This window comes from Myxocyprinus asiaticus, chromosome 18, assembly GCF_019703515.2.
Source record: "Myxocyprinus asiaticus isolate MX2 ecotype Aquarium Trade chromosome 18, UBuf_Myxa_2, whole genome shotgun sequence".
In the NCBI taxonomy this organism is placed as follows: Eukaryota; Metazoa; Chordata; class Actinopteri; order Cypriniformes; family Catostomidae; genus Myxocyprinus; species Myxocyprinus asiaticus.
The window spans coordinates 29,012,467-29,039,582 of record NC_059361.1 but is presented as its reverse complement, the minus strand read 5'-3'; the positions used below and the strand labels follow the sequence as shown (position 1 = coordinate 29,039,582).

At 38.1% G+C, this 27,116-nt stretch overlaps 1 protein-coding gene across 1 annotated transcript; it reads right to left on the bottom strand.

The window, feature by feature from the left end:
• On the bottom strand, positions 1-25,602 carry LOC127456516 (sodium-dependent neutral amino acid transporter B(0)AT2-like). Its single transcript, XM_051725051.1, has 12 exons — positions 25,463-25,602; positions 23,760-24,227; positions 12,555-12,712; positions 12,228-12,354; positions 11,658-11,839; positions 10,331-10,441; positions 7,582-7,823; positions 6,914-7,103; positions 5,005-5,197; positions 3,519-3,678; positions 2,959-3,121; positions 1-1,735 (listed from the first exon to the last, which is right to left on the bottom strand). The coding sequence occupies exons 2-12, from the start codon at positions 24,055-24,057 to the stop codon at positions 1,343-1,345; spliced, it is 2,217 nt and encodes a 738-aa protein (XP_051581011.1). The 5' UTR covers positions 24,058-24,227; positions 25,463-25,602; the 3' UTR covers positions 1-1,342.
• Between the last annotated feature and the right edge of the window lie 1,514 nt (positions 25,603-27,116).

Genomic DNA, 27,116 nt, shown 5'->3' with positions numbered 1-27,116 from the left:
TGTGTTTGAATCCTTTCTTTTAATCTCAATACTGAGAAAGTAAATACTGCGTTGTTGAGCAAATTCATGAAAAAATATTTACAGGAAGTGTGCAGAGTATACAACCCCTTACATTGATAGCACATCAGCAAACATACAAACAAAAAAGTTAGCATTCTGGATTAAGCACTTCTTACCAAAATCAACATGATCTGTTATCCAAACTATATTCCGATTATTCATGATGTATTTACAGGATACCTTAAATTTACAACATTCACCTTGTATTAATATTTTAGAATTAATTAGGCACACAGTTGTAGAACGATGAGTTACAGTAGGGTTGTTTTAAATGCAATACATACGCTTATGCACAATGATTTAATTACATCCAAAAGAAATGTACTGCATGTTTTTGACATTTTATGCATTAATTTTTCCAAAGCTGCTAATATACTTCTAATCTTGTTTTAGGTGGACAGTAACTGCTCTGACTTGCAACAATCTCTTTGTACAAATAGGCCAAGCCATTCTACAGTAAAGCATATCCCAGTGGTCTACAGACCCCTACAGACAAACCAAGGCTGGTACGTGCATGTAACAGTTGGGGCAATGGGTTCGGGGTGGTAGGGGGATCTGGGGTGAATCAGTGCTTGCTACAGACATATATAATACAATTTGAAATATTCAGACCTTTTTCTGGACCAGTGTGGGGGAAAGAGAATTGTTCGAACTCAAGGTTAAAAATGGGTGGTAGTGAGGTTATTAGACATACAGGAGAGGGAACTTGATTATGATTGGTTAAGGAGATGACTGACTGTTGATATGTAGGACACTGCTGGAGGCAACAGTTGGGTGAATTCCATTCGAAAGTGAGCATAACTATGCCCTACTTACTCCACTTTATTTTGAATTTCAATAATACCCTGACAGCATAGCGTTAAACATAAAAGAAAATATTGACAATATGAAAATAAGAAAACATGAAAATATATAGTCCCTGGGTGCATGAGAGCAACTGAGGGTTTTAAAATCCCAGGAAATATCTTACATAAATTACCTATTTTTCCTAAACCTGACCCTAACCCTAACATTTTATAATGAATTATGAGAATTTGCCACCCATGATCACCTTGAAGTGACCATTGTATATACACTTCACTCACATGAAGGCATACAGTTGCTCACTTTCGTTTGGAATGACCCTACGAGTAGCGGCCACTTTCCGCAGTGTACTTCAAAGGTACAAAAACGGAATTTAGAATTCACCCAGTATGGCTAATAGTAAAGGTGATGAAATGGACAAATATTACACAGGGTTGTGTTCTCAGCCTTTACAGTACACATGAAACTGGACAGGTCCTCACAAATCAGATTCAGGCATATCTGGAATGTCTGTAATATTCGGCATTACATATCCTGTGCCACAGCTACCATTGAGCGTGATGTCTTTGCCCAATGGAGGGCCGCTCTTCTTGTGGTAGTTGGCCGGCATGGGTGAAGGGGCTTCACTGGGTGTCTTTGCCTGGAGAAGACTGGCATCGTCATCTTCATCCTCTTCTCTGGTCCTACTAGTGGTGTCTTTGATAATGCGACCCTTCTTATAGGAGATTGTGGACAGGCCGCCTGCATTCTCGTCGATTATGTTCAGACAGCGCAGAATGAAGACCACAGGCACAGGGAGAATGGCTATGACTACAAGTGAGATGCAGACTGCCAGGCCCCAGGGCGGGTAGCTGAGAGATTGTTCTTGAGCCTGAGAACAGACACAGCAATTGGATTATTCCGGCAAAGGAATAATTCCACCTTAATCCTGTGGTAAATCTGTGCATCACAAGGCCCTAAGAAAGACCTGGCCTTTTTTGGTCAAAATCCTGTTGTGTGTGGAAATGTATATGGAATATAATCCTGGAAGAAAAAATGGTGCTTGCAAGACAGCAAAGAATAGTTTGAAAGTTTTAGGTTTTAAACTTTGGTTCTATGTTAATGAAATGCTGCATCAGAGCTACTTTGCCATTGTCATGATACTCAGCATGCATCAGCTACACACAATAACAACACTGTCATTGTGCAGTATACAGTAAGGCTGCTTTAAAAGGTTAAATATTATATTTGCAAATATGTGTAAGAAAAAAGACCGATCTCAAATAAGCAAATATTACAATGACATTATCATATTGAAAGGCAGAAATGTGAAGCTTATAATTTTATAAAAGCACTTACATTAATCCTTCTGTTAAAACTTGTGTATTATTAGCTGTAAAGTTGTTTACATTTTCAATTTTACAGTCATTTTAGGGACTGTTGACATTACATCGTAATGACAACGAAGTTGTAAAATTGGTTAAACCCAGAAGTTTACCCAGAAAAGGTAAATTATTTTACCACACTAAAATCATGTTAACACACATATTGTTTATGTCTTGTGGCTATACTTTTGAAACAGTGAGTATTTTAATGTTTACGGATTGGTTCCCCTTGACTTCCATTGTAAGTGCATCACTGGAACCCAGATGTCTGATTTTTTTTTTTTTATAGAAAATGTATGTATAAATATTATGCCACAAATGCTGTCGAGTGAGCTTAAATTGTACTGAACCCTGAATATTCCTTTAAATAGTATAAAGTTAGCAAAAAACAAAATAAATATCACACCTAAAGCTGAATGACGTACAGAACAAAGTTCGAATCTGGAGTATGTGCGTTTAGTGATTCAAAAGACTGAAAACCAAACCTATTTTTTATTTTTTTATTAATTCTACTGTTATAATAATCTGAGTTCAAAACATTTTTCAGATCTCAAATCTTGAGTATTAAGGTTTTTAAAGGGCATATTAAGGGTCAAAATGTATTAATCATTTGATAGTTAAAACACTACTGTAATTCAATTTTACCTTTCAGGGGATCTCAAATTTTAACACTTTGAATTCACTGTTATGATTTAGTTGTTGACAAAGGCTTTCAATCAACAGTACTTACCAGTTGCTGGTTCCATGCACTGTAGCTAGGAGGCGACAGTACCAGCTGAATGATACTTGTGACCAGAAGGCCCAGAAGCAGAATGGGTGTCACAAACTTCCACATATAGTAATAGAAGCGGTACGGAGAGAAACCCAGCATGTCCTTCAAATCCTCAAAGAACCTGAATGACCACAGACATTCTCATCAGGCCAAATTAGATCAGAGTTTGCTTACAGCTTATGGACTACTTTACAAAATATGTCCAAAATTGTGCATAATGTTCAATTATTGCCGTCATTTTGGTAAAATTGCAGAGCTTATTATTACAAATCTAGCAAATTAAAGTTTTCAAATAATGTTATTTAGGGATGAAAAAAAAAAATGAAATGTGTTCCAATATGCACTTAGACACCTACGCCTTATGAGTTAAAGAAAAATATTTGTTTATTTTCATTGCCTGTTTAAATGTAAAAAACATCCACAAATGCAATATCAAGCTTCAGCCACTAGAGGGCGCTGTGAGCTCTCTAATAGAATTCTCCAGCTGAATCCCTTTATTTAAAATCTATGTAACATACTTCTCAGTGCCATACACCCAGGCCACAGCAATGTTCTCCAGAAGAACCACGATGAGGAGAGGAAGAGTGGCAGAATAGTCATCAAACATGGCCACAAAGTAGTTCCCAGATCGCTGGACAAATATTAAACCAATACTGAAGGCAAGTACACAGCAACCAACTGTAAAGACAGCAGAGAAAAGAATGGGTGAGCTTGTATAATACAACTAACAGGTGAACTGCACATCAAAATGTTATCATTACAGCATGCTCTGAGTTATGTAAACACTGTTTGTTTAGCCTAGTGATTAAAAGATCTGGACTGGTATATAAGATTATCAAGAAATCCATGACAATACATTCATTAAAGGGATAGTTCACCCAAAAAAGAAAATTCTCACATCATTTACTCACCCTCAAGCCATCACAGATGTGTATGACTTTCTTTTTTCTGCTGAACACAAACAGAGATTTTTAGAAGAGTATTTCAGCTCTGTAGGTCCTCAAAATGCAAGTGAATGGTGGCCAGAACTTTGAAGGTCCAAAAATTACATACAGGCAGAATAAAAGTAAAGACTCCAGTGGTTAAATTCAAATAAATTCAAAGCAGTATGATAGGTGTGGGTGAGAAACAGATGTCAGAAGTCCTTTTTTACTATAAATTCTCCTCCCTGCCCAGTAGGTGGTGATATGCACAAAGAATGCAAATCGGCAAAAACAAAAGAAGACTAATGAGAAAGTGGAGATTTATAGTAAAAAATAATTTTAATATTGATCTGTTTCTCACCTATACCTATCATATATCTTCTGAAGATATTGATTTAACCACTGGAGTCTTATGAATTACTTTTATGCTGCCTTTATGTGCTTTTGGAGCTTCATAGTTCTGGCCACCATTCACTTGCTTTGTGTGGACCTACAGAGCTGAGGCTTATTTCTAAAAACTTTGTTTGTGTTCAACAGAAGAAAGAAAGTCAAACACATCTGGGATGGCATGAGGGTGTCAATGATGAGAGAATTTTCTTTTTTGGGTGAACTATCTCTTAACTTTTGCCCTTGTTTTAGAAGTTGTACTAGTCCATTGTGAGCGTTCACAGGGCAGCCCAGATATGCTCGTAAAAGTGCCGTGGGTTCGCTGTCCTTCTCCCATGAAATGCTCATATTCGGATGGTGAAATGCTCTGAATCTGCTCCATGACAATGGCCTTTAGTCTCTTTGTATGTGTGTGCGTCTTTCAAAATGCTGGGTTTTGGAAAGAGGGGGTGTGGCTAATTCAATGCTAGTCTGGTGGAAGTTCCAATGTCTAAAATCGCTTACAGCACCATTAAGCAACTTAACACTGCCACACACAATTTTTTTTTTTTTTTTTAAAGAAATAACAGCACCAGCATAGGTTCAATGGTCCCTTTCCTATTGCATTTGATTTTCTAAAATAAGGACAACCAAAAAACTAATACAATTACATAATTTTTGCACAGTTATCTGTATTTGGCTTTTGCTTACTTACCTGTGAGGTATTCCTTGCGCACTTTGAAGGTGTCCACGATGGGCGTGAGGATGCCCTGGATAGTGCCGAACATGCTGCCCAGCCCCAGGTTGACCAACATGAGGAAGAACATGACGGACCAAAAAGGTGAGGCTGGGAAATGGGTCATAGCTTCAGTGAAGGCGATGAAGGCCAAACCTGTACCTTGCACTGCCTGTGAGAGAAAACAGGGAAACATGCTGAAAGATTCAAAGTGTCTCAACCTTCTGGCATGCATTTAGAAGTCCTTATATAAATACAAAAACACAGCGTGTGATCTGCAGCAATATGAAGTGCCCCATGTTTAAGACACTTCTTGCACTCTTTCTTCATACAGATCTGAATAAACCCCTAACCCTAAGCATTAGACTTTGGCGCATAACACAACCTGCACTGTTTGTGCTACGGACATGAATGATATCTTAAATCTTGTGGCTTGTTGAGGAGAGGTGTACCATTACTTTTCTAAGGAATAAGACTTATGATTTTCACCTGGTGGACGATAAAACGGGCAAAAAATCCCATTGACTTTCATTGTCGAAAGAACTCAAGTGATATTTAGAGACCAGAAAATGTGGTCCCTCCTTTTCTTTAAAAAAAGCAAAAATTGAGGTTACAGTGAGGCACTTTCAATGGAAGTGAATGGGGACAATTTTTGGAGAGTTTAAAGGCAGAAATGTGAAGCTTATCATTTTATAAAAGCACATTAATTCCTCTGTTAAAACCTGTGTATTATTTGAGCTGTAAAGTTGTATAAATCATTGTTTTTATGGTTGTTTTACGGGTTTAGGGTTTACGGTGTTATGTCGTAATGGCAACGAAGTTGTACAATTGCACATAACTTTATCCATTGTAAGTGCATCACTGGAACACAGACTTGTGCTTTTTTTTAAAGAAAAGGAGGGACGAGTCAAAATAATTTTTTGTGGTAATCAACATTATGCCACAAATGGTCTTGATTGAGCTTAACTTGTATTGAACCCGGAATATTCCTTTAAGTCTTTAAAGTGTTGATGTTTACATTTTAAAATAACATTAGATCACTGCCAGTAGGAATGCTGTACATATATCTGTTAATTCTGTTACATAACTGATGGTTACTAGGGTGTTGCTACGGTATTAGTACTAGTGGTTACCCCAAGTCAAAAGAGCCCATACCAAAGTCTCTTCAATTCTGGCTCAGGTCCCTACTTCAGTGTAATTCAATGGGATTCTGTTGCCTGTTTTATCCTCTGACAGGCAAAAATCACAAGTCTGATCACATAGAAAAGTAATAACTAGCATCAATGTAATTAGGAGGCAACACTAATCAGGTTTCCCACACTTTAGACTTTTCTGTGACTTCGTTTGTGATTACTGGAAATTGATTTTTAAAAAGCATTCAAATTCAGACAGCTAATGACTCATTCAGTCTCATTTGTGAATCGGTTCAAAATATTCATTGAAAATACTCAAAATAATGTTTCACTCACAAATCGCATGTCATGGATTGCACGCAAGTTTTACTCTTTCTAGCCGATGAAATATTTGAGAGCAGAGTTTAACTAGAAAAAAATATTCACTATAGAACTTTCCATGACTTTTAAGATTTTATTGATTTCCAACACTTTTCTGGGCCTGGAAAACACTTCTTACCCCCTTGTATTTCCAGGTTTTCCATAATCGTGGGAACTCTGATTAAAAAGACTATATGTATTCCTGAATGATATGGGAATAGTTTTTTTTTTTTTTTACAAAGGCATTTTGACCAATAATGAGTGCTCACTTGTGTTGTTCTACCTTTCAAAACATGAATAGAGCGAGAGCGTATCCTGCAGGGTTAAATTCCAATGGAAAGTTTGTGTATATCAGTTGTCACTCAGTGTAACAGTTGGCTTGAGCTCCATCTTACCTTGTTCAGCTCCTCTTTGATGTCGCAGTTTTCTAAGCCTAGGCGTGGATAATCGTCTTCCACCACACCCCGGATGATGTTAGTCATTTGCTGGTAGTCCTCAGGGCTAACATGACTGAAGTTAATGTGGTGTGGGATCAAACTGGGATTGATCTCTTTGCCAAGTAAATCTATGATCTTCTTAGTGTTCCTAAGATACATCAAAACAAGAACTGTCAACATACAGGCCACTGGGTGATGCCCAGGATCAGATGGAATCTGCTGACTTTTTTTTCTCTCCACACTTTTACGCTGATTTTTGGGGGATACAGTCTCTGTAAAATTCTGCAGAATGGATTTAAACATGTTAAAGTGGAAACTATGCCACCAAACTGTCTCATAAACGGACTAGATAAACTGGGCATTAATATTTAAAGAGATAGTTTACCCAAAAAAGAACACAAAAGGAAATATTAGGCAGAATGTTAGAGACTGACAGCCTCTGTCTCCATTCACTTTCATTATATGGGAAAAAGCAGTGTCAACATTCTTCAAAATTTCTCCTCTTGTGTTCCAGGTTTTGAAAATTATGAGGGTGAATTTTTAGGTGAACTAACCCTTTAAAAATATCAGAAAACAAACTAACAGTCTTAATCCTTTTGTGCTTAAATCAAATGTTTTGAACTTACGTTTCCACACACTTGGCGATCATGATGTTGGCTTTGAAGCCTAGTACAGCAAACACGACCAGAGTGGCCAGCACTGAGGTAAAGAAGTTAATGAAGGAGACCAGCACAGCATCAAAGTGGCAGTTGTTGTCTCGCTTGTTGTAGCTGGAGAAGGCTATCACACCACCAAAACCAAGACCCAGGGCAAAAAAGACCTGCGTGGCAGCTTCACGCCACACTTTCGACTCTAACATGATTTCAAGCTGTGAGAAAATAGTTAATTTTTTGTCACATGGTGGGACACAGTGACATTCCTTTTTTCTACAAGCTATCATGCTGTTTCAAGCAGGACAGAGGTTGTAGCCATGCCATCATTGATTCAAAGCAACACTGGACAGACCCCCTGGAGAAAGTTGAGGTTAAAGGGATAGTTCATCCAAAAATGAAAATGTTCTCATCATTTACTCACCCTCATGCCATCCCAGAATGTGTATGACTTTCTTTCTTCTGCAGAAAACGAACAAAGATTTTTAGAAGAATATTTCAGCTCTGTTAGTCCTTCCATTATTTCACATTTTGAAAGTGAAAGTGGAGATTTATGGTCAAAAAGGACTTAAATATTGATCTGCTTCTCACCCACATCTATCATATCGCTTCTGAAGACATTGATTTAATTTCTGAAGACATTGCCTTTATGTGATTTTTGGAGCTTCAAAGTTCTGGCCACCATTCACTTGCATTGTATTGAGCTGAGAAATTCTTCAAAAAGTCTTTGTCCTGTGTTCAGTAGAAGAAATAACATTACACACATCTAGGATGGCATGAGGGTGAGTAAATGATTAGAGAATTTTCATTTTTGGGTGAACTATCCCTTTAAGTGTCTTTAGGTAGAATAGTGAAAGTACATGGATCACCACTTGTGGGGTTTGGAAATACAATCTTTCAGTTACCAGCCGAGATCTTTTAACTAATGGTTGACTGTTATGGATTTCTCAGTGGCCAATGGCGATACAGTAACAACAGAGCAGGGTGGGTATTGGGCAATATGTCAAATATATACAGTAAGTAGGCTTATACAGAAGTACACTGATAATACACAGATTTATTTTACACAATATTTACTCAAAATTCACAAAAAAATATTTGAAAACGGAAACTGCATTATCCATTGGGTGTCAAAAGGGACGGCTACGCTAACGTCAAAGAGGGCATGATTAACGGCTGATGCTGATAATCTCAAAATTGCCAAATTTATCAGCACGGCCAAAACCTAATGTAACCCTCTGCAAATATAAATATACTTAAGCAACTTTTATAGCTCCTGAGCAGCACCCTTGATGTTTAGCGTAGATGTAAAAATAGCTTCTAAAATCAAGGATAAAAAGTCTTAAATCTAAAACATTTCATTAACAAAATTAAGTTCTCTCTTTTTCCCATTTCAGCCTCATTAAACAATCCAGTGCTTGTAATTGCTCCATAATTACCCTTGTGTGTGACACAGTACTTTTCTAAAGCAGAGGCTACACACTATCATGTATTTGTACTGTATGTTACAAAAAACATCCTCTTAAGAGACACTAAAGCGACACATACCACACAACAAGGGACACATTTACAAGCCCCTACGTTTGTATTTATATCTTTGTGGAGACTTTACATTGACTTCTATTGTTTTATACTTTGCTAATTATATTTTCTATTCCATTAACCCTCACGGAAAACTTTTTGCATTTTTAAATTTTAAGTTAGATGTTAAGATGTTATTAAGATATTTTTCCTGTTGGGACCCTTAGTTGGTCCCCACAATGTCAATGATTTCAGGTTGTACCATCCTAATATTCCTACAATGTTGGCAGAACTTTACACACACATATTGTGAATTGCACTTTATTAGGAACACCTGTACTCCTACTTATTCATGTGATTATCTAATCAGTCAATCGTGTGGCAGCAGTGCAATGCATCATGCAGATACGGGTCAGGAGCTTCAGTAAATGTTCACATCAACCATCAGAATGGGGAAAAATTTGATCTCAGTGATTTCGACCGTGGCATGATTGTTGGCGCTAGACGGGCTGGTCTGAGTATTTCTGTAACTGCTGATCTCCTGGGATTTCACACACAACAGTCTCTAGAGTTTACTCAGAATGGTGCTAAAAACAACAAACATTCAGTGAGCGGCAGTTCTGTGGACAGAAATGCCTTGTTGATGAGAGAGGTCAACAGAGAATGGCCTTACTGGTTTGAGCTGACAGAAAGGCTACAGTAACTCAGATAACCACTCTGTACAATTGAAGTGTGCAGAATAGCATCTCAGAATGCACATGTCACACCTTGAGGCAGATGGGCTACAACAGCAGAAGACCACTTCAGGCAATTTATTAGCACAACAGTGTTCTTAATAAAGTGCTTAGTGAGTGTATATGTAAAGTAGCTGACACAGTGAGGCAGACTGCTGTGTTTCAGTCTCCACTGAGTGAAGAGTTAATTAACTTCTGCTGAGTCACAAGCACAAATGCATGCTGGGATCATTGTTTCCATAGATACATTTTCTGGCTTCCACTAGACTGAGTCGAGGGATACACATAGGAATTACTAATGGATCATTACCATAACTTTGAATAAATTAGACTAATTGCTGGTGTATAAACCAGAGCATGTAGAGTAAATTGGTCTAATCATTGTTGTAATGTGTCTTTGGGTTGATGATGTTGAGAAAAAAGCTAGCACCTATGAACACATACACAGTTCCTATCTGTTAGGATCTTACCTTTGGGGTAAACATGTGGACAATACCATCCACAGAACCCTTGAGAAGGAGAGCACGAACCAGGAAGCAAATCAGCACCACATAGGGGAAGAGAGAGCTGAAGTACATCACCTGCAATCAGTCATACCCAAATGGATTTCAGAGGCACAAATAAATAATAAATAAAAAAATAAACTGTAAAATGTTAATTATGTCTGCACAACAGGGGGCCTGGGTAGCTCAGCGAGTAAAGCTGCTGTCTACCACCCCTGGAGTCACAAGTTCGAATCCAGGTTGTGCTGAGTGTCTCCAGCCAGGTCTCCTAAGCAACCAAATTGGCCTGGTTGCTAGGGAGGGTAGAGCCACATGGGGTAACCTCCTCGTGGTCGCTATAATATGTGGTTCTCGCTCTCAGTGGGGCGCATGGTGAGTTGTGCGTGGATGCCGTGGAGAATAGTGTGAAGCCTCCACATGTGCTCTCCGCGGTAACGCACTCAACAAGCCATGTGATAAGATGCACGGATTGACGGTCTCAGACGCGGAGATTTGCCATATTTAGATTTTTTTGTGAAATATGCTTTTGTGGAAATTGATATTCTTTTGTGGGGTAAAGCCTTGATTAAGCTTCAAAGACTGCCCTTACCCCCTTCAGAGTAGCATACTTTATCCCATACTTTACCTCAATATCGCTAAATGATTACGAATATCCTTACTAACTGAGGGGCCACACGTGGACACTAAAATCCTTTTCAAATACCTTTAACTGGGAATAGATTAACAAGGACTGCTCATCAGAAACTTAAAATATTAAATATTAACATCTTACTAGGTATCTGAATTTGATTGGCTAAAGCTGTAATTGAAAATTACATAAGCATAACAGATTCATTTGTATAAGTAATGCAGTCACTTGACTCAGTAGCTTCCTTACCTTAACTTTGACCATTTTAATACTTGAGAAATGAGAAAACCTGAAAATCAGCTGTTTAAAGGGAACAAGGTCAAAACACACTGACGTCAGAGTGCCACATGTGGGCAAATCCAAATGGACACTGTACACAGTCGCTGATCACATGAGTGACCAATGGTTCTCAATGACACATAGTATCTTCAAAGGAGAGCCAAATGTCAGTTTGTTGTCTTGAGGTCAAATTTACCTCAAGGCCTTGGCTGTCTTTTATACTGTGACTTACCAAAAACAAAATACCTTTTGTAGTTATTGCCTTATTGGGGTATCACTAGGCAAAAAAACTTGATTTCCTGGATAAGCCATTCTTTGAGATTATATACTATATAACACAACAGTGGTGTAAATCATCCACATGAATAACCATGACAGTTTTCTTACCTTTCCAGAAGATTGGATGCCCTTAATCATAGCAAGGCACACCATGGCCCAAGCAATGAGTAGACACAAAGTCATCTTCCAGTTGAGTCCTCCGCTCTCAGAGATAGAGTCGGAGATGTCCAGGGCCACACGATACCAGTAGAACGTAGTGGCAGAACTTTTCTCACACTCTGGCTCAACATCTAAACAATAACATGAACACTAAAAGATCTACCGGAACACTGATATAACATATTTTCTTGGGCAGAAGTGAACTTAAAACATTGTACATTATCATATGTCAGAAGATGTCTAAATGGATAATTCTCATGTCATATTACAGTTAAAATGTTACTCTAATATAATTGTTTTTTAAATTTAATTCTGAATAATTAAAGGCAGTACAACAAATACTACAGTGATATGTGAATACTTCAGAGTTTAAATAATACATTTTTTGTGTGCATTACAATTATGAGAATTAGATTGGTGGTAGGGGTGTGTTTCTAATTTTTATGAAAATAATGTCACAATGCAAAAAACCAAAAATTAAATACATAATTTCAATGTTCTTTTAAATACAAGTCTTACATGTTGTGGTTTTGTTTTTGACCAAGGGACACTCGTGCCAAGGTAGAGGCTGCTGAAAGGACTGCGAGAAATAGAAAAGACTCCAGCCAATGATGACGTTATAGTAGAGGGCCACAAAAAAACACACCTGCAATAAGAAAGAATACAGTCAAGTCCACTGATTGCGTATATTAGGATAGGTACAGGCTATGACATCAATTCCATCTACCTAAGTTTTTTGATAGCTTAATTAGTTGCCTCTCCCCGAGCAAAGATGACACCCATCCTTGGCTATTATTACAATGCATTTGAAATAATGTCTGTATGAAAGCACAGCCTGATATTTACCAAACAGCTGGCAAAGCCGATACCACCCAGGCGTGGGCTGATATAGTTCCACACTCCAATGCTGCCCCGACGGATGCGCTGGCCCGCGGCTAGTTCCAGAAAGAAGAGGGGAATCCCTATGACCACCAGCAGAATGAGGTAGGGAACCAGGTACGCACCTACAAAGAAAATAATGTTTTCAGGGACCATGAATTATAACTATTCACACGGGTGGTATGGCTTTGATTATTTAGGAACCCAATGCTCCAGTCTCCACACTGGTGTACTTCAGATATATTCTTTTCATAGTATACACGATGGCTCCAGAAATTATTTGGACATTTAAGCCAGATTTAAAAATGTATTAATGTCACTGCATTATATACAAAATATTAAACCAAGTAACATTTACTTTAAAGAAAGATAGCACAAGCACTCTTTGAGCAAAGGAATTCACAAAGAGAAGATTTAAACCAATCAGACTGGGTTCAGATTGCCCCAACCAGTGGTGATAGTCCTCCATATTTGGGTAGATTCATGTGATCAATAACTCTAATCACATATGGCCACCAGGAGATGGCACCACAGACTCAATGATGACTCAAATGGCACAGAACGAAACTCATTATGTGAAATCTCATTACTAAATTCAAGTCTGCATGCTATGCAAACCTTTAGTCACTGTTGTGTTTGCATGTGTAATTAGTTCTTATGTACAATAATTATGTTTTATTTGTTTGGAGAGGCTTTTGGACACCTGGAGACATTTTTAGACACTAGGATAAATTATTTTTGTAATGCTATACATTTTGATTGCTTTGTTGTATCAACACAAAATTGTACTCAGTTACAAGTGACATTATTGTGAACAAAACAAAAGCTGTTTTAGCTACCTTGTTTACAGCCTGAGATATATAATGTCAAATCAGAAAAATAAGGAAAAAAAAAAGTTCATTTATGGATCAAGTTTTTGTGTGAATATTTTAGCAGTTTCTTAGGCTGAGAGTCTCCACATTTATCATAATCTATATCATTTAAAAATTTGAAAAGTTTTCTTTACAGTAATTATTAATTATTATTATTATTTTATAAGCATTTAATTTTGGGTATGCCACTGAAACAGGAAATCTTTAAAAACATCCTCAAAGATTAAAGGGTTCAAATGTTGTATCTAATTAAATAAAGTTAATAATTAGTGCGGCTTACAGTAAGTGTCCAAATACTTTTGGGTTCAATATAATAACATTTGATGTAATTTCATGTATTTAAAGTAATTACCCAGAGTAATCAATCATTACTCAAGGACAATATTTGGATATTTTAAAATATGTTTATTGTCACCCTTGTGTTTCCAACAGTATTCAACCTAAAACTATATGGATTCTGCTACCTTTCAACCATCCATGTTTCTTTCATTTATTCATCTGTTAATGTTACTGTGTATTTGGTATCCCTTTTAACTTAATTATTTTATAACTTGTTTAACTTATTGCTTTTTTTGTGTTCAAATGTGTTTATTTCTCAAATGTGTTTATCATGCATATTGTTTTTGTATCCAATTACCTGACTATTTCTGCAAGATATGAAAGAATGAGGTAACTGTTCTGATTGTGAATATTACTCTTTCTTGAATTTACACTTTCATTACAAAGAGGCAAATGAGGAAGAGACTGATATTTCCAAACAGTTCAAGCATTGCCAGTGGCAGAGTTTAGAACATTCCTTCCCAGTCCCTTAAGGGGAAAAGCTTTCATACAATAGTGTTGCTTTGACAGTAATGTACATGTGGTACTCTAAGCTCTCAGGGCCTTCAACCATGTTGTAGTCATGTGCTCTAACACACAGAAACATACTAAGATTCATAGACAATGACGATTATTTTAGAGACCATCTTTTATACCATCATATATTTAGTGACATTGAGAAATCTAATCAGGAAACATTAAAGGGATAGTTCACCCAAAATGAAAGTTTTCTCAACATTTACTCCCTTTTATTCCATCCCAGATGTCTATGACATTGTTTTTCTTCTGCTGAACACAAACTAAGATTTTTATAAGAATATTTAAGCTCAGAGAGTACGGTGATGCCATGCGAAGGGCAGACATGTGAGAGACAGCTCTGCGCACTTTGCTAATTTTTTTTATTATTTTCATGATATAATCCGGTGAAATTCGATACACCCAGTTACACATTTACTGTTTGAGGTAAACATGGCAAAGAAGTTAAAATCCTCAGGCTCTGGAGACATTAAAAGACACTTACGGGTTCAAGATGAAAGCCCAGACAGGCCTGTGGACCGGGGACTCGATTTGAATGACGTGGCAGGAGAAGGAATCCAGTGTCAACTGTCCAACATGTCGGTGATGCTGACGAAGGTACTTACGGACTTGGAGGATCTCGCTGTAATACGTCGATCAATTACGGCGATGGAAAAAAATTCTCTGAGCTAGTCACAAGAGTGACAGATGTTGAAAAACGAATCGATTTTTTGGATTCATCAGAGAGGGAATTAGCCGCTAATCCGCCCGCAACCAAAGTTGATTTGGAACATGTACTTGAAAAGCTTGAAGATCTTGAGAATAGAAGCCGCAGGAATAACATTCGAATTGTTGGAATTCCTGAGCATGAGGTGGGCAGAGATATGGTGAAATTCCTAGAGGAGGAGTCTTCTCGACATAACAGGCCACAAGCTCGAAATCGAGCGAGCTCCCAGATAACAGATTTGCTGAGGGAGTAAGGCCCCGATCGATTCTGGCCAAATTTTATAGATCATCCGATAAAGATCTCGTGTTGCACCAGGCGAGGAGCAAAGGAAAGCTTTCTTGGAAGAATTACAATATTTTCTTGTTCCCGGACTTTGCGAACGCGACAAGAGAGAAACGCGATCGGTTTAGGGGATGCAGAAACTCTTACATCAGCGGAAGATCACTTTTGCTCTGATGTTTCCAGCCAGACTGAGAATAAACAACAAGGACGGCAGCAAATTATTTACATGTCCCAATCAGGCAATGTCTTTTATTGAAACAATGGGTGAGTAACCATTGGGTGTTTTTCTTGTGAGTGGATTGACTCACTGTACATACTCTGGCTTTCAGAGGAAGCTGGGCGCCATTTTTGTTTCCTTTTGCGTTGGCTCCGCTGAGTGGTTGGAGTTTGTTTTGTTTTGTGGATTAACACTTTTCCTTAAAGAAACTTTTGCATTGACAGAAGATCACTTTTACAATGAACGAATGACCGCAAAATATCTACATGCCCACACAAAGGATGTCTTTTATAAAGTTGGCGGACTGTGTAAATCATGGGATATATTTTTATGCGACCTCCGAGTGAATTGACTCTTGACCATCTGAGGAACCGGGATGCGTGTTTCGTTTCCTTTTGTGCTGGTTCCGCCTAGCGGCTGGAGTTTGTTTTGTTAAATAACATTACTTCGGGACAATTATGGATGAATCTGTCAGTTCCTTGTGCTTATGCCTCCTTTTGGCTGGAGTATGATTTGTGGAGTATTTTCGTGGGACATTGGAATGATTATGTCATCAGCTGCACTCATCAGCTGGCTCACTGAAGATTTGTTTGTCTGACCGAGGAAACTGAACGGCTTTATATCAGTTGGAATTTGTTTTGTGAAGGAACACACCTTTGAGACAGTTCTGTGAATGAGTCTACATGTTCTTTGTGTTTATTCTGCCTATTGGCTGGGGTTTGTTTTACAAAATATTTGATGTTATGTAATTCTGCCTTACAAATTTGTGAGGCAAAATTGAGCAATCCGATGGCCAAGTTGTCGCGGGGGCTCTCGTAGGCGTACATGGACTCTTTGAGTTTAAAGAGATTGACACTGGTTGGCGCTGTCGTGCGCGGGGTTAATGCGCACGTTTTTCTTTTTTCTGTTTGTTTTGTTCGGGGGGAAGTTTGGGGTTTTATTGTTGTATTAATGTTGAAATGTGGTCTTCATAATTTTGTTTTTGGCACACAATTTATTTTTTCTATTATATCAAAATGTCAAATGTTAATATGAGTGCACTATCTCTCTCAACGTGGAATGTGAATGGGTTGGGGCACTCCATAAAAAGAAGGAAGGTTATTTCTTTTCTTAAACGTAAGAAATATGATATAGTCTTTCTTCAAGAAACGCATCTTTCCCCACAGGAAGCTGAAAAATTTGGGAAGATATGGGGTGGACATGTTTTCTTTAGTGTTGGCTCAAGTAAGAGCAAGGGAGGCATTATATTGGTAAATAAACATTTACAATTCAAATTTCTCAAACAGTTTAATGATAAATTAGGAAGAGTCATTATTGTTTTAGCAGAAATTCAGGGGCAAAGTCTGATTTTGGCTAATATTTACACACCTAACGTTGATGATCAGGGCTTTTTTATAGATCTTGATGGGATGTTGCAAACCGCTGGCACCCCTCATGATATAATATTGGGAGGAGACTTTAATCTTTTGATGGATTCAGTCCTTGATCATAGTGAAGCAAAATTGTGTAAGTCCCCTAGAGCAACATTGACGCTTCACAGGATGTGTAAAAATCTTGGTCTTACAGATATTTGGAGACTTTTGAACCCAACTGGTAGAGACTATACATTTTTTTCATCAGTCCATAAGATTTATTCTAGAATAGATTTTTTTTTTTATATCCAGATCCCTCATTTCATCTGTTGTTGATTGCTCAATTGGAAACATTTTAGTCTCAGATCACGCCCTGGTGAGTTTAGAGGTGTTGCCACATATAAAGAAAAAGAAATCATATAGTTTGCTCCTTAATGTATCCCTTTTGCAAAATCCTGATTTCCAACAAATGTTAAAGACTGAAATCAGTGTTTATATGGAGACCAACTGGTCCTCGGTATCCTCTGTGGGCGTGGCTTGGGAGGCACTTAAGGCTGTTCTTAGGGGTCGGATCATACAGTATGCCTCATTCATCAAAAAATCCAAAGCACGAGAACTCGTGGAGTTGGAAAGAAATATTAAAAGTGCAGAGGCAGAGCTGAAGCGCCGTATGTCATCTGATGGCCTCAGAGAATTGACCCAATTGAAATATAGATATAATACCATTTTGTTGCAGAAAGTGGAGTTTTGGTTATTCAGGGCAAGACAGTCATACTTTGAGTTGGGGGACAAAGCAGGGAAGCTTTTGGCTAGATATATAAAGCAGAGAGAGTCTTTTTCTACCATTCCCTCAGTGAAATCTGCTGGTGGTGAAATTTTTACCTCAGCCATTGATATTAATAATGACTTTAAAGAATTCTATCTTGATCTTTATAGTTCCATGTCTTTGTCTACTGATGAAGATATTAGAAACTTTGTGGAACCATTAGATCTTCCTAAACTGAAGACTAAGCAAAAAAATGCTCTTGATTCTGAGATAACCTTGGAGGAGATTGATAAGGTAATTAAGTCCCTACCTACTGGCAAGGCTCCGGGACCAGATGGTTTTGCCGCAGAATTTTTTAGATCCTATGCTACAGAACTGGCTCCAATTTTGTTAGAGGTTTATACTGGATCATTAAAGAATGGAAAGCTTCCTCCAACCATGACACAAGCCTGGATCAGTCTGACTCTTAAAAAGGTCAAAGATCCAAGTGAGTGTAAAAGTTACTATCCAATCTCCCTGATCCAACTAGATGTAAAGATTTTGTCAAAAATTTTGGCTAACCGATTAAGTAAGGTTATGACATCTCTTATACATATAGATCAGGTGGGATTTATTCGGGGCCGCAGCTCTTCTGATAACATCAGGCATCTCATCAATATTATGTGGTCAGTGGCAAATGATCAGACTCCGGTCGCTGCCATCTCACTTGACGCTGAAAAAGCGTTTGATATGGTAGAATGGGATTATCTTTTTAAGATTTTGGAAATGTATGGGTTCGGGAGTACATTTATTGGTTGGATTAAGTTACTTTATAAACACCCTGTAGCAGTGGTACAAACAAATGGATTAATTTCAGATTATTTTACTCTGGATAGGGGCACTCGGCAGGGTTGCCCTCTTTCCCCATTATTGTTCTGTCTTGCCCTGGAACCATTAGCAGCCGTGATAAGAAAGGAGGATGATTTTCCAGGGGTGATTGCTGGAGGTGTGGCACATAAGCTTCTGCTTTACGCAGATTATATTTTATTATTCGTCTCCGACCCCACTAGATCTATGCCTTGCCTCCACAGAATTATTAATTCCTTTTCCAAGTTCTCCGGATACAAAGTCAATTGGTCTAAATCCGAAGCTTTGGCTTTGACAGCATACTGTCCAGTAACGGCATTCCAGCTAGGCGCCTTCCAGTGGCCCAAACAGGGCATTAAGTATTTGGGAATTTTATTCCCAGCAAATTTGTCTGATTTAGTTGAGTTAATTTTGATCCCTTAATAAAAAGGTTTTCGAATGATGTGGACAGGTGGGCTTCATTACACTTATCGATGATTGGGAAGGTTAATGTAATTAAAATGAATTGTATTCCAAAATTCAACTACCTGTTACAATCTCTCCTTATAGATGTCCCCCTCTCTTATTTCAAGCAATTTGGAGTGGTGGTGGCGTAGTGGGCTAAAGCACATAACTGGTAATCAGGTTGCAGGTTCAATCCCCACAGCCACCACCATTTTGTCCTTGAGCAAGGCACTTAACTCCAGGTTGCTCTGGGGGTATTGTCCCTGTAATAAGTACACTGTAAGTCACTTTGGATAAAAGAGTCTGCCAAATGCATAAATGTAAATGATAACATAGTGAAGTCCTTCATTTAGAATGGTAAGCGTGCCAGGTTAAATTACAATAAGTTACATAGGCCGATTGACAAAGGTGGGTTAGGCCTACCCAAGAATTTGTTTTATTATTATGCATTCAGTCTCAGACATTTGGCTCATTGGTCGCTTCCACCTGAGAGAGCCCCTCCCTGGTTTCTTATTGAACAAGAAGTTCTTGGCCCTATTTCGCCATGGCAAAGCCTTTCGATCAAACTAACCAGAGAAGTTAAGTCACATCCGGTTATTTCGCATTTGCACGTGGTTTGGACTAAAGTGTCCAGAGTGTTTAATTTGGACATTTATTTAAATGTTGCCTCAAGCATATGGCTGAACCCTAAATTACATATTAATAAGTCCCTTTCTGTTGGTCAGAGTGGATTGGGAGGGGGGTTACTACATTCTGTGACCTATATGAAAGTGGAGTACTGACATCTTTTGATAATTTGGTTCAACATTTTAAGATTCCTAGATTCCACTTCTTTAGGTTTTTACAGCTGCGCCACCTGCTCTTTACTGTTTTTGGGAGCGGTGTACATCCCCCAAAAGCGGCAGATACTTTGGAAATGGTGATTACTGCTTATGGGAAAGGTCATGAAGCTTCTGTGTATTACTCCCTGTTAATTCAGAGTCTGGGGGATGGAGCTTCGTCTTCTCTCAAGAGATTATGGGAGAAAGATTTAAACTTGGTATTGGAGGAGGGAGAGTGGGCTAGGATCCTAAAAAGCATCAGGTCTGCATCTAGAGATGCAAGGATCTGTCTGATGCAATTTAAGATTTTGCATCGGTTCTACTGGACCCGCTCTACATTGTATAGGCTTGGTCTTAAAGTCTCACCCACCTGCTGACGATGCCAGTCAGAAGATGGGGACACAACTCATGTTTTTTGGGGTTGTATTAAGATTCAGGAATTTTGGTTGAGGATCCAGCGTTTTGTGTGTGACGTACTGGACACTCAGTTTTCATTTTGCCCCAGACTTTGTATTTTGGGTGATGGAGGGGTCCTGAATATAGGAGATAAATATATGAAAAGCTGGGTCCTAACCAGTGTGATGATTGGCAGACAGCTAATCCTTAGGGGTTGGAAATCAACTGATGCACCCTCATTTCGTGAGTGGTGCACCGAGTTGGGTAAAGTGGCAGCTTTCGAGGAGATGACTTCCAGACGGCTGGGGATCCTGTCGAGTTATGGCAGAAAATGGGGCGGTTATTTGTCTCATTTGGAGAGGTCCTAGTGTGGGGCAGTGGAGGGAGACAATTGTTTTTTTTTTTTTTTATTATTTCATTTTTTTTCCCTATATGTTGAACTTTGTCTTTTTTTTATGTACTTATGTATTTCTATTTGTGTGTCTGTTTATATGTGGGTATTTAGTTATTTTATATTTGTGTGTGTGTGTGTGTGTGTGTGGGGGGGGGGGGGGGGTTTGGGGGGGGCTATAAAGGGTTTAAGTTGATTCCTAATGCATAATTTTGTGATTAAATTTATTTTTGTCTGTCTTGGAATCAATAAAAAATGTTAATAACAACAACAAAAAAAAGACTATTTAAGCTCTGTAGGTCCATACAATGCAAGTGAATGGTGGCCAGAACTTTAAAGCTCCAAAAATGACATAAAGGCAGCATAAAAGTAATCCATAAGATTACAGTGGTTTAATGTATGTCTTCTGAAGCAATGCAATCACTTTGGGTGAGAAACAGATCAATATTTCAATCCTTTTTAACTATAAATTTCCACTTTCACTCTCAGAATGTGAAAATGAAAGTGGAGATTTATTGTAAAAAAGGACTTAAATGTTGATATGTTTCTCACCCACACCTATTATATTGCTTCTAAAGACATGGATTTAACCAATGGAATCATATACATTACTTTTATGCTGCCTTTATGTGGTTTGGTCACCATTCACTTGCATGTTTTGGACCTACAGAGCTGAAATATTCTACTAAAAAAAGTCATACACATCTGGAATGACATGAGGGTGAGTATATGATGAGAGATTTTTCATTTTTGGGTGAACAAACCCTTTAATTGAAATGCCAATTACAAAAAGGTATCCCCCAACCATACAAGTAAAGAAATGAGCAGGTCCTGATGGAATTTGCTGATTTTATATTTTATTTTTATTTTTTTGCATTTTCTATACTGATTTTGAAGGTATACCTGCTCAATTCTGCTGAAGGGATTTAAAAATTGTAAAATGTGTTAAATTGAGCTGAGAGTATCCGCAGAGTTTTCTGCGGAGTTCTGCACGCACAAAATCTGTCTGGGGAAATAAGTAATGACTTGTACAGCTCAAGATTGGTTAATATTCCAGTATATTTCAAAATATCTTGGTCTATATGATCTATTTCAATAAATAAAGGATCTTAAATAAGTGCCAACTTAACAGTGAAGGCTTTGGGATAGTAAATTGTGGTATTATTTAGTCATGTTATTTGGAAAAGAATGAACCATTCAGGGACATTGATTTCCATTTTTTATATAGGCATTATCCACTTTCTGAGGCTTTTATATAACCCTCTCATTTCACCCATATACTGAAAAGGCAAGCTTAGCAACTGATTACAATGTTTTAACATTAACGTTTTTAACAGCCTGGATGTGGCCAACAATAGGGGTCATAAGGTCTTGTATTCAATTGATTTTCTTAACAAATAGAGTCTCACCAAAAGTGATGCTTTTGCATTTAGTTTAAGGCTCATAATAGTTCAGGTCAAGGCACTGTGAAATGCTGGTTGCAAAACTAGTGGATTAATTGCAAATGTGTAACAGTAAAACTACAGGGTGTGTGTGAGATGACATCTGGAAGATTGGGGCAGACAGACGTTGTAGGGGTGTTTCTTTGAGAACAAAATGTGCTGTCATTTAGATGGCACCCAGATGGTGCACTGTTGTCATTGCGCTGCCCTGGTAGAGACAGAGACAGACATGGCGCACACACACACACACACACACACACACACACACACACACACACACACACACACACACACACACACACACACTGAGTGGCCTGTTTAATCTAATTACAGATCTGCACAGCAGGGTGGCCACACTCACTTATAACAACCTGGAATATAAGACCTAGCAGGGATGTGGTGTTGGGTTCAAACCCTTTCGTACAGACAGCCCGACAGACAAACTGGCACACTGTCTCTGATACAGATGAAATAAATTTGTATACAAACACAGCTGCTTCCTACTATGTGTTAAACTTGCAACACATAGCAGCAGTGTTTACAAAAGGAATCATATCTCTCCATTTTTATTTTGTCTAGTGCAGAAAACATTCACTCACTCTCAGTGTCTTTCTGCAAATGAAATAAATTTTAGACAGAGACCTGAGCAATCATACCTACTGAATGTCATTGCTCACAGGGAGGCCAGGGTAAGGAGCTCTAATCTGCTTTCTCTTGACATTAAAGAGCTTTGTATAATCACAGATGGGTAAAATTACCCGAGATTATCCTGCACATGCAAAATATTACATTTCAACGCTGTGCCTTCTTACTGTATCGCAATACATCTGGTACTTCAACTATAAATCCTTCACCCAACTCAACTAATTCTAAAGTTTTGTTCCGTTTATTTATTTGTTGTAATTTGGGTACTATTATTACAGTTTGACTTAATTAATTTGCTATGCTCTCCACAGAAGTGTTACACAACAGTTTAGAAAGGGCTGTTTCTAAAAGGTTAGAAAGGCCCAGTGCTACTTCACTAGGATTGATATTGGCTTATATTGACTAACATCATTTTCATAGTTGTAATATGAGTTCTGATGCCTATGCATTGCAATTCTTGTCTCTTCTGTGTTTAATTCTCTCTATAGCACAGAAAACACAGTTGCACGCAGACAAACTTCCAGGAAGAGGAAATGCATAATGAGAACTTGGCAAATGAGGTGTCAGACATATGTCTGACTTTAGAAGCAGTAAAGACGTCAGTTCTTTAAATAAGGTTTCTCTTTAAATAAAGTTATTTTAAGCATTATAAAAACATCTGTTTCCTCAACTTCATCCATAGGGGTTTAGCAAGGGTTGTTACAATATAACAATATTCTGTTATTGTTTTGTCAGTTTAGTTTCGTGAACTAATTACAACTCACTTTTTCAGACCCAATCTTTGGTCCACAGACACCTAAAGAGTCTTCATTCATATACAGTATGTAATTGTATGAGCCAATGTACATTTTAAGAATCAAGAAAGAATACTGAATTTTATTTTGCAAGCATTTTGTAATTCCTTATAGAGAATAGGGACTGCTATTCAATGCAATGGTGTACTGAAAGAAAATTAGGTTCAAGAGTTAGCCTAATGGAGATCATATATCCTCATTTTTTACACATTAAATTGCATTTACACTGATGTCAGACAAGAGCAGACAATGCACTGAACTTATAAAGAATACATTTTCATCATCTACCCTTCTGAACCTTGTGCTAATTTTGAATTCATTTTCATTACTGAATTCAACCTACCGCCACCATTTTTCTGGCACAAATAGGGAAACCTCCAGACGTTGCCCAGGCCCACTGAGAAACCCACTTGGGCGAGGATGTACTGGAGCTTGCTGCCCCAGGCGGGCCTCTCCTCCTCCTCTTCCTCTGAGCCCTCCTCAGCATCCCGCTCCTCATTCTGAGGAACATCTCCCACCATCAGAGAGCTCTTCTTGAAAGAATCATCGCAGGTATCTTCATTGGAGAGTAAATCTTTGACAGATTCCGTAACATCATCGTCGTCAATTTCTCTCCTGATGGCTTTGCTGTTTTTGGGCATTTGAAAATGTCTTTTGGCTATGGGCTGGGAGATATTCAAACTAACCCTTTTCAGCAGGGGCAGGTTAGGGTCAAAAATGACAAAGGTAGGTCAAAAAGACGGATTTAGTAAATAGAGGAAAGGGTGGCTGGCTGAAATACCTATCTTCTCATTTTGACGGAACAGGCTTCCTATTAGATACAAAAATAAAGAACAGAAACAAGACTTTCAGGTAATTCCCCTAACATGATGCAATGCATCACTTATTTGCATGTATTTTGTAAAACAGGCAGGTTTTCTTATTATTAAGGTGAACTAATTATTTTATAAATTCTCATGACAAAGTTTGTTGCAATATTGTTTGGCTGAACTAAATACATATCCGACATTATATTATATCACTCTTATTTACAAATGGTATTGTTTAACAGGAATGAACAACTAGTACCAGCAAACTTGCACGACGCCAAGTCACAACACAGTGTTTACAATGGCTGCTGGCTTTGAGTGACCATTACTCGCATCGCAGCATATTCTTTGTAACAGCAAAAGTGACTTGAAACCAATTGGACCGTTCGGAATACGATCATACTTCGCGCCTAAATAATTTAGCCCCTCTTTAGAGCACGAGGTCGATTAATTTGCATACGTACCCAAACAGACAAGCGCGGGTTCTGTAGTCACGTGGCAGAACAGCAGGTTGGTTCTCAATACACAGTAAGAATGAAAATAATTCTATTTACCTTATACAATCAATATTTTGTGGCTTAAAAGATCTGGGTTTAACTATGAGTGTACAAATGACAAAAAATCAACGAAACGACATAATGATGCGTGCGCGTGCTGCGCTCTTAGTCGCAGCTCGTGATAAATAGATTTATTTTAGGGCAACACCTTTATATATATATATATATATATATATATATATATATATATATATATATATATATATATATATATATATATATATATATATAAAATCTGCCACTTCGCCATTGAATTTTATTGAACCTTGGCAACCTGGACTCTTAAAATGCGCTCATTCAAAAATCAAATTCAAACACTTGGAATAGCAATAGCATATTACAATAAGGACACAAATACTAAGACCATAAATGTACATGGAGACAAGAATAAAGCAAAATGTTTAGAAAATAAAATTATGTGTGAGGAAATTCTGTGTCACGTTACCTAATTTATTTCAGAATAGCCTATTTTACGGGGGGGAATGAAACATTAATTCTATAATCGCCAATTACGATTATTAGTAAAGAATTTAAATTCTCCCACCACCTAAATTTACCATGTCACCCATGTGAGAGGTTTCATCATACACATTGAATCTTGATGCGCAGCCCTTCTCCCATCATACTGTATGTTAAAGCATCACTTACGAAAAAAATACTAATAATAATAATAATCTTACCTTAAAACGAATGAAGAGAAGAAAATAAGATAAGGTTTGTAGAATTGCTCTTTTGACTTGAAACGCTTTATATGATTTCGATTGTCTGAACATACAGTAATGGCACATACAGTCTGATGCAAATGTGATGTAGCCGGTGGTGTGCAGGAGGCGCAGATGCTCTATTGACGAGATTATCGGGGAAACTGCTTTGAGTTCCCTGGAGAAGTGAACTAGGCGGGTCTTTTGTAGGCTGTTAACATAACTGTTTTAAATAGTTTAAATAATATGACAATATTTCATTACTTTTTTTCTTTAAAAGCGTTATGTTTGAACATTTATTTCAAATCGAACTCCCCCTATTAAATGTAACTGAGTGGTACAATCCAATATAGCGCCCACAAGCTGATATTTAGGGGTGTACCACCGTAACCTCGTGCTGGGAAATCTTACATCAGCTTTACAATAAAATGGCCGAAATCACAGATTTTGGCACCTGCTTAATAATTTATTTTACCCTACATTGATTCATTTATCATTATTGCTGAATGCATGGCGAGAAGGTTACTGCAGTATAGGCTATATATGAAAATAAGGATAAATTCTTTCCTTTTTATTTAACTGTATAATAGGCTACACACTGCAATGGCAGTACTTTCACCCTGCGTTCCAAACGGCATAGATCAGCCTCCGAAGGGCTCTTCGAAAGGAGAACAATTATAGTAGCCATGCTGTAAGATTGCTTCATACATAATTTCCAATAAAAATGACTTAAAAGGTGAGTTCGGAATAAACGTTATTTTTGAGCCCCACACCTTTCTGCCCTCCAAAGCTCTCACAGCGAATAGTAAATTCTTTGAAGGGAATAGGGCATGGGGGGATGAGCACTCTCAGAGGTTCTGTTTCAATGAGCAGTCGTCGTACGTCGTGCGCCCCTGCTGACAAAGTCCATAATGAATATTCGGGTTGAAATAGTGCATCATAAAATATATCCTGTCATGCAGTAGGCTAGCTACCGTCCCTTTGCTGAATATTCCAGCATCTCTTACACTGGTAAAACCAATCTGTGCAAAACCTAAGCAGACAGATTGTCCCACAGTCACAGTACATTTCAGACTTAGCACATCTGGGGTAGCTCTAAGCATAAATTTGGCTAAAGGATTAGTGGAATATGTTGCCATTTTGTAGAATGAGATTATACACAGTATGGGATGCAATAAGCTAATCAAAAAGGCAACCTTTTTTGTGTTGCATATACAGGTATATATACACACTCACTGAGCACTTTATTAGGAACACCTGTACACCTACATATTCATGTGATTATCTAATCAGCCAATCGTGTGGCAGCAATGCAATGCATAAAATCATGCAGATACGGGTCAGGAGCTTCAGTTAATGTTCACATCAGCCATCAGAATGGGGAAAAAATGTGATCTCAGTGATTTTGACCATGGCATGATTGTTGGTCTCGGACGAGCTGGTTTGAGTATTTCTGTAACAGCTGATCTCCTGGGATTTTTACGAACAACAGTCTGTAGAGTGTAGGGAGAATGGTGCGAAAAACAAAAAACATGCAGTGGGCAGCAGTTCTGCAGGCGAAAACGCCTTGTTGATGAGAGAGGTCAACAGAGAATGATTCGAGCTGACAGAAAGGCTACGGTAACTCAGATAA

What these genes read in the sequence shown, in the direction of transcription:
- LOC127456516 (XM_051725051.1), bottom strand. Translation starts at nt 24,057, where the DNA reads ATGCCCAAAAACAGCAAAGCCATCAGGAGAGAAATTGACGACGATGAT. An exon ending in GCATCCAATCTTCTGGAAAG is followed by an intron (nt 10,442 to 11,657) that starts GTAAGAAAACTG and finishes GACTGATTGCAG; the next exon opens with GTGATGTACTTCAGCTCTCT. An exon ending in TGGGTGTATGGCACTGAGAA is followed by an intron (nt 3,122 to 3,518) that starts GTATGTTACATA and finishes GTGGTCATTCAG; the next exon opens with GTTCTTTGAGGATTTGAAGG.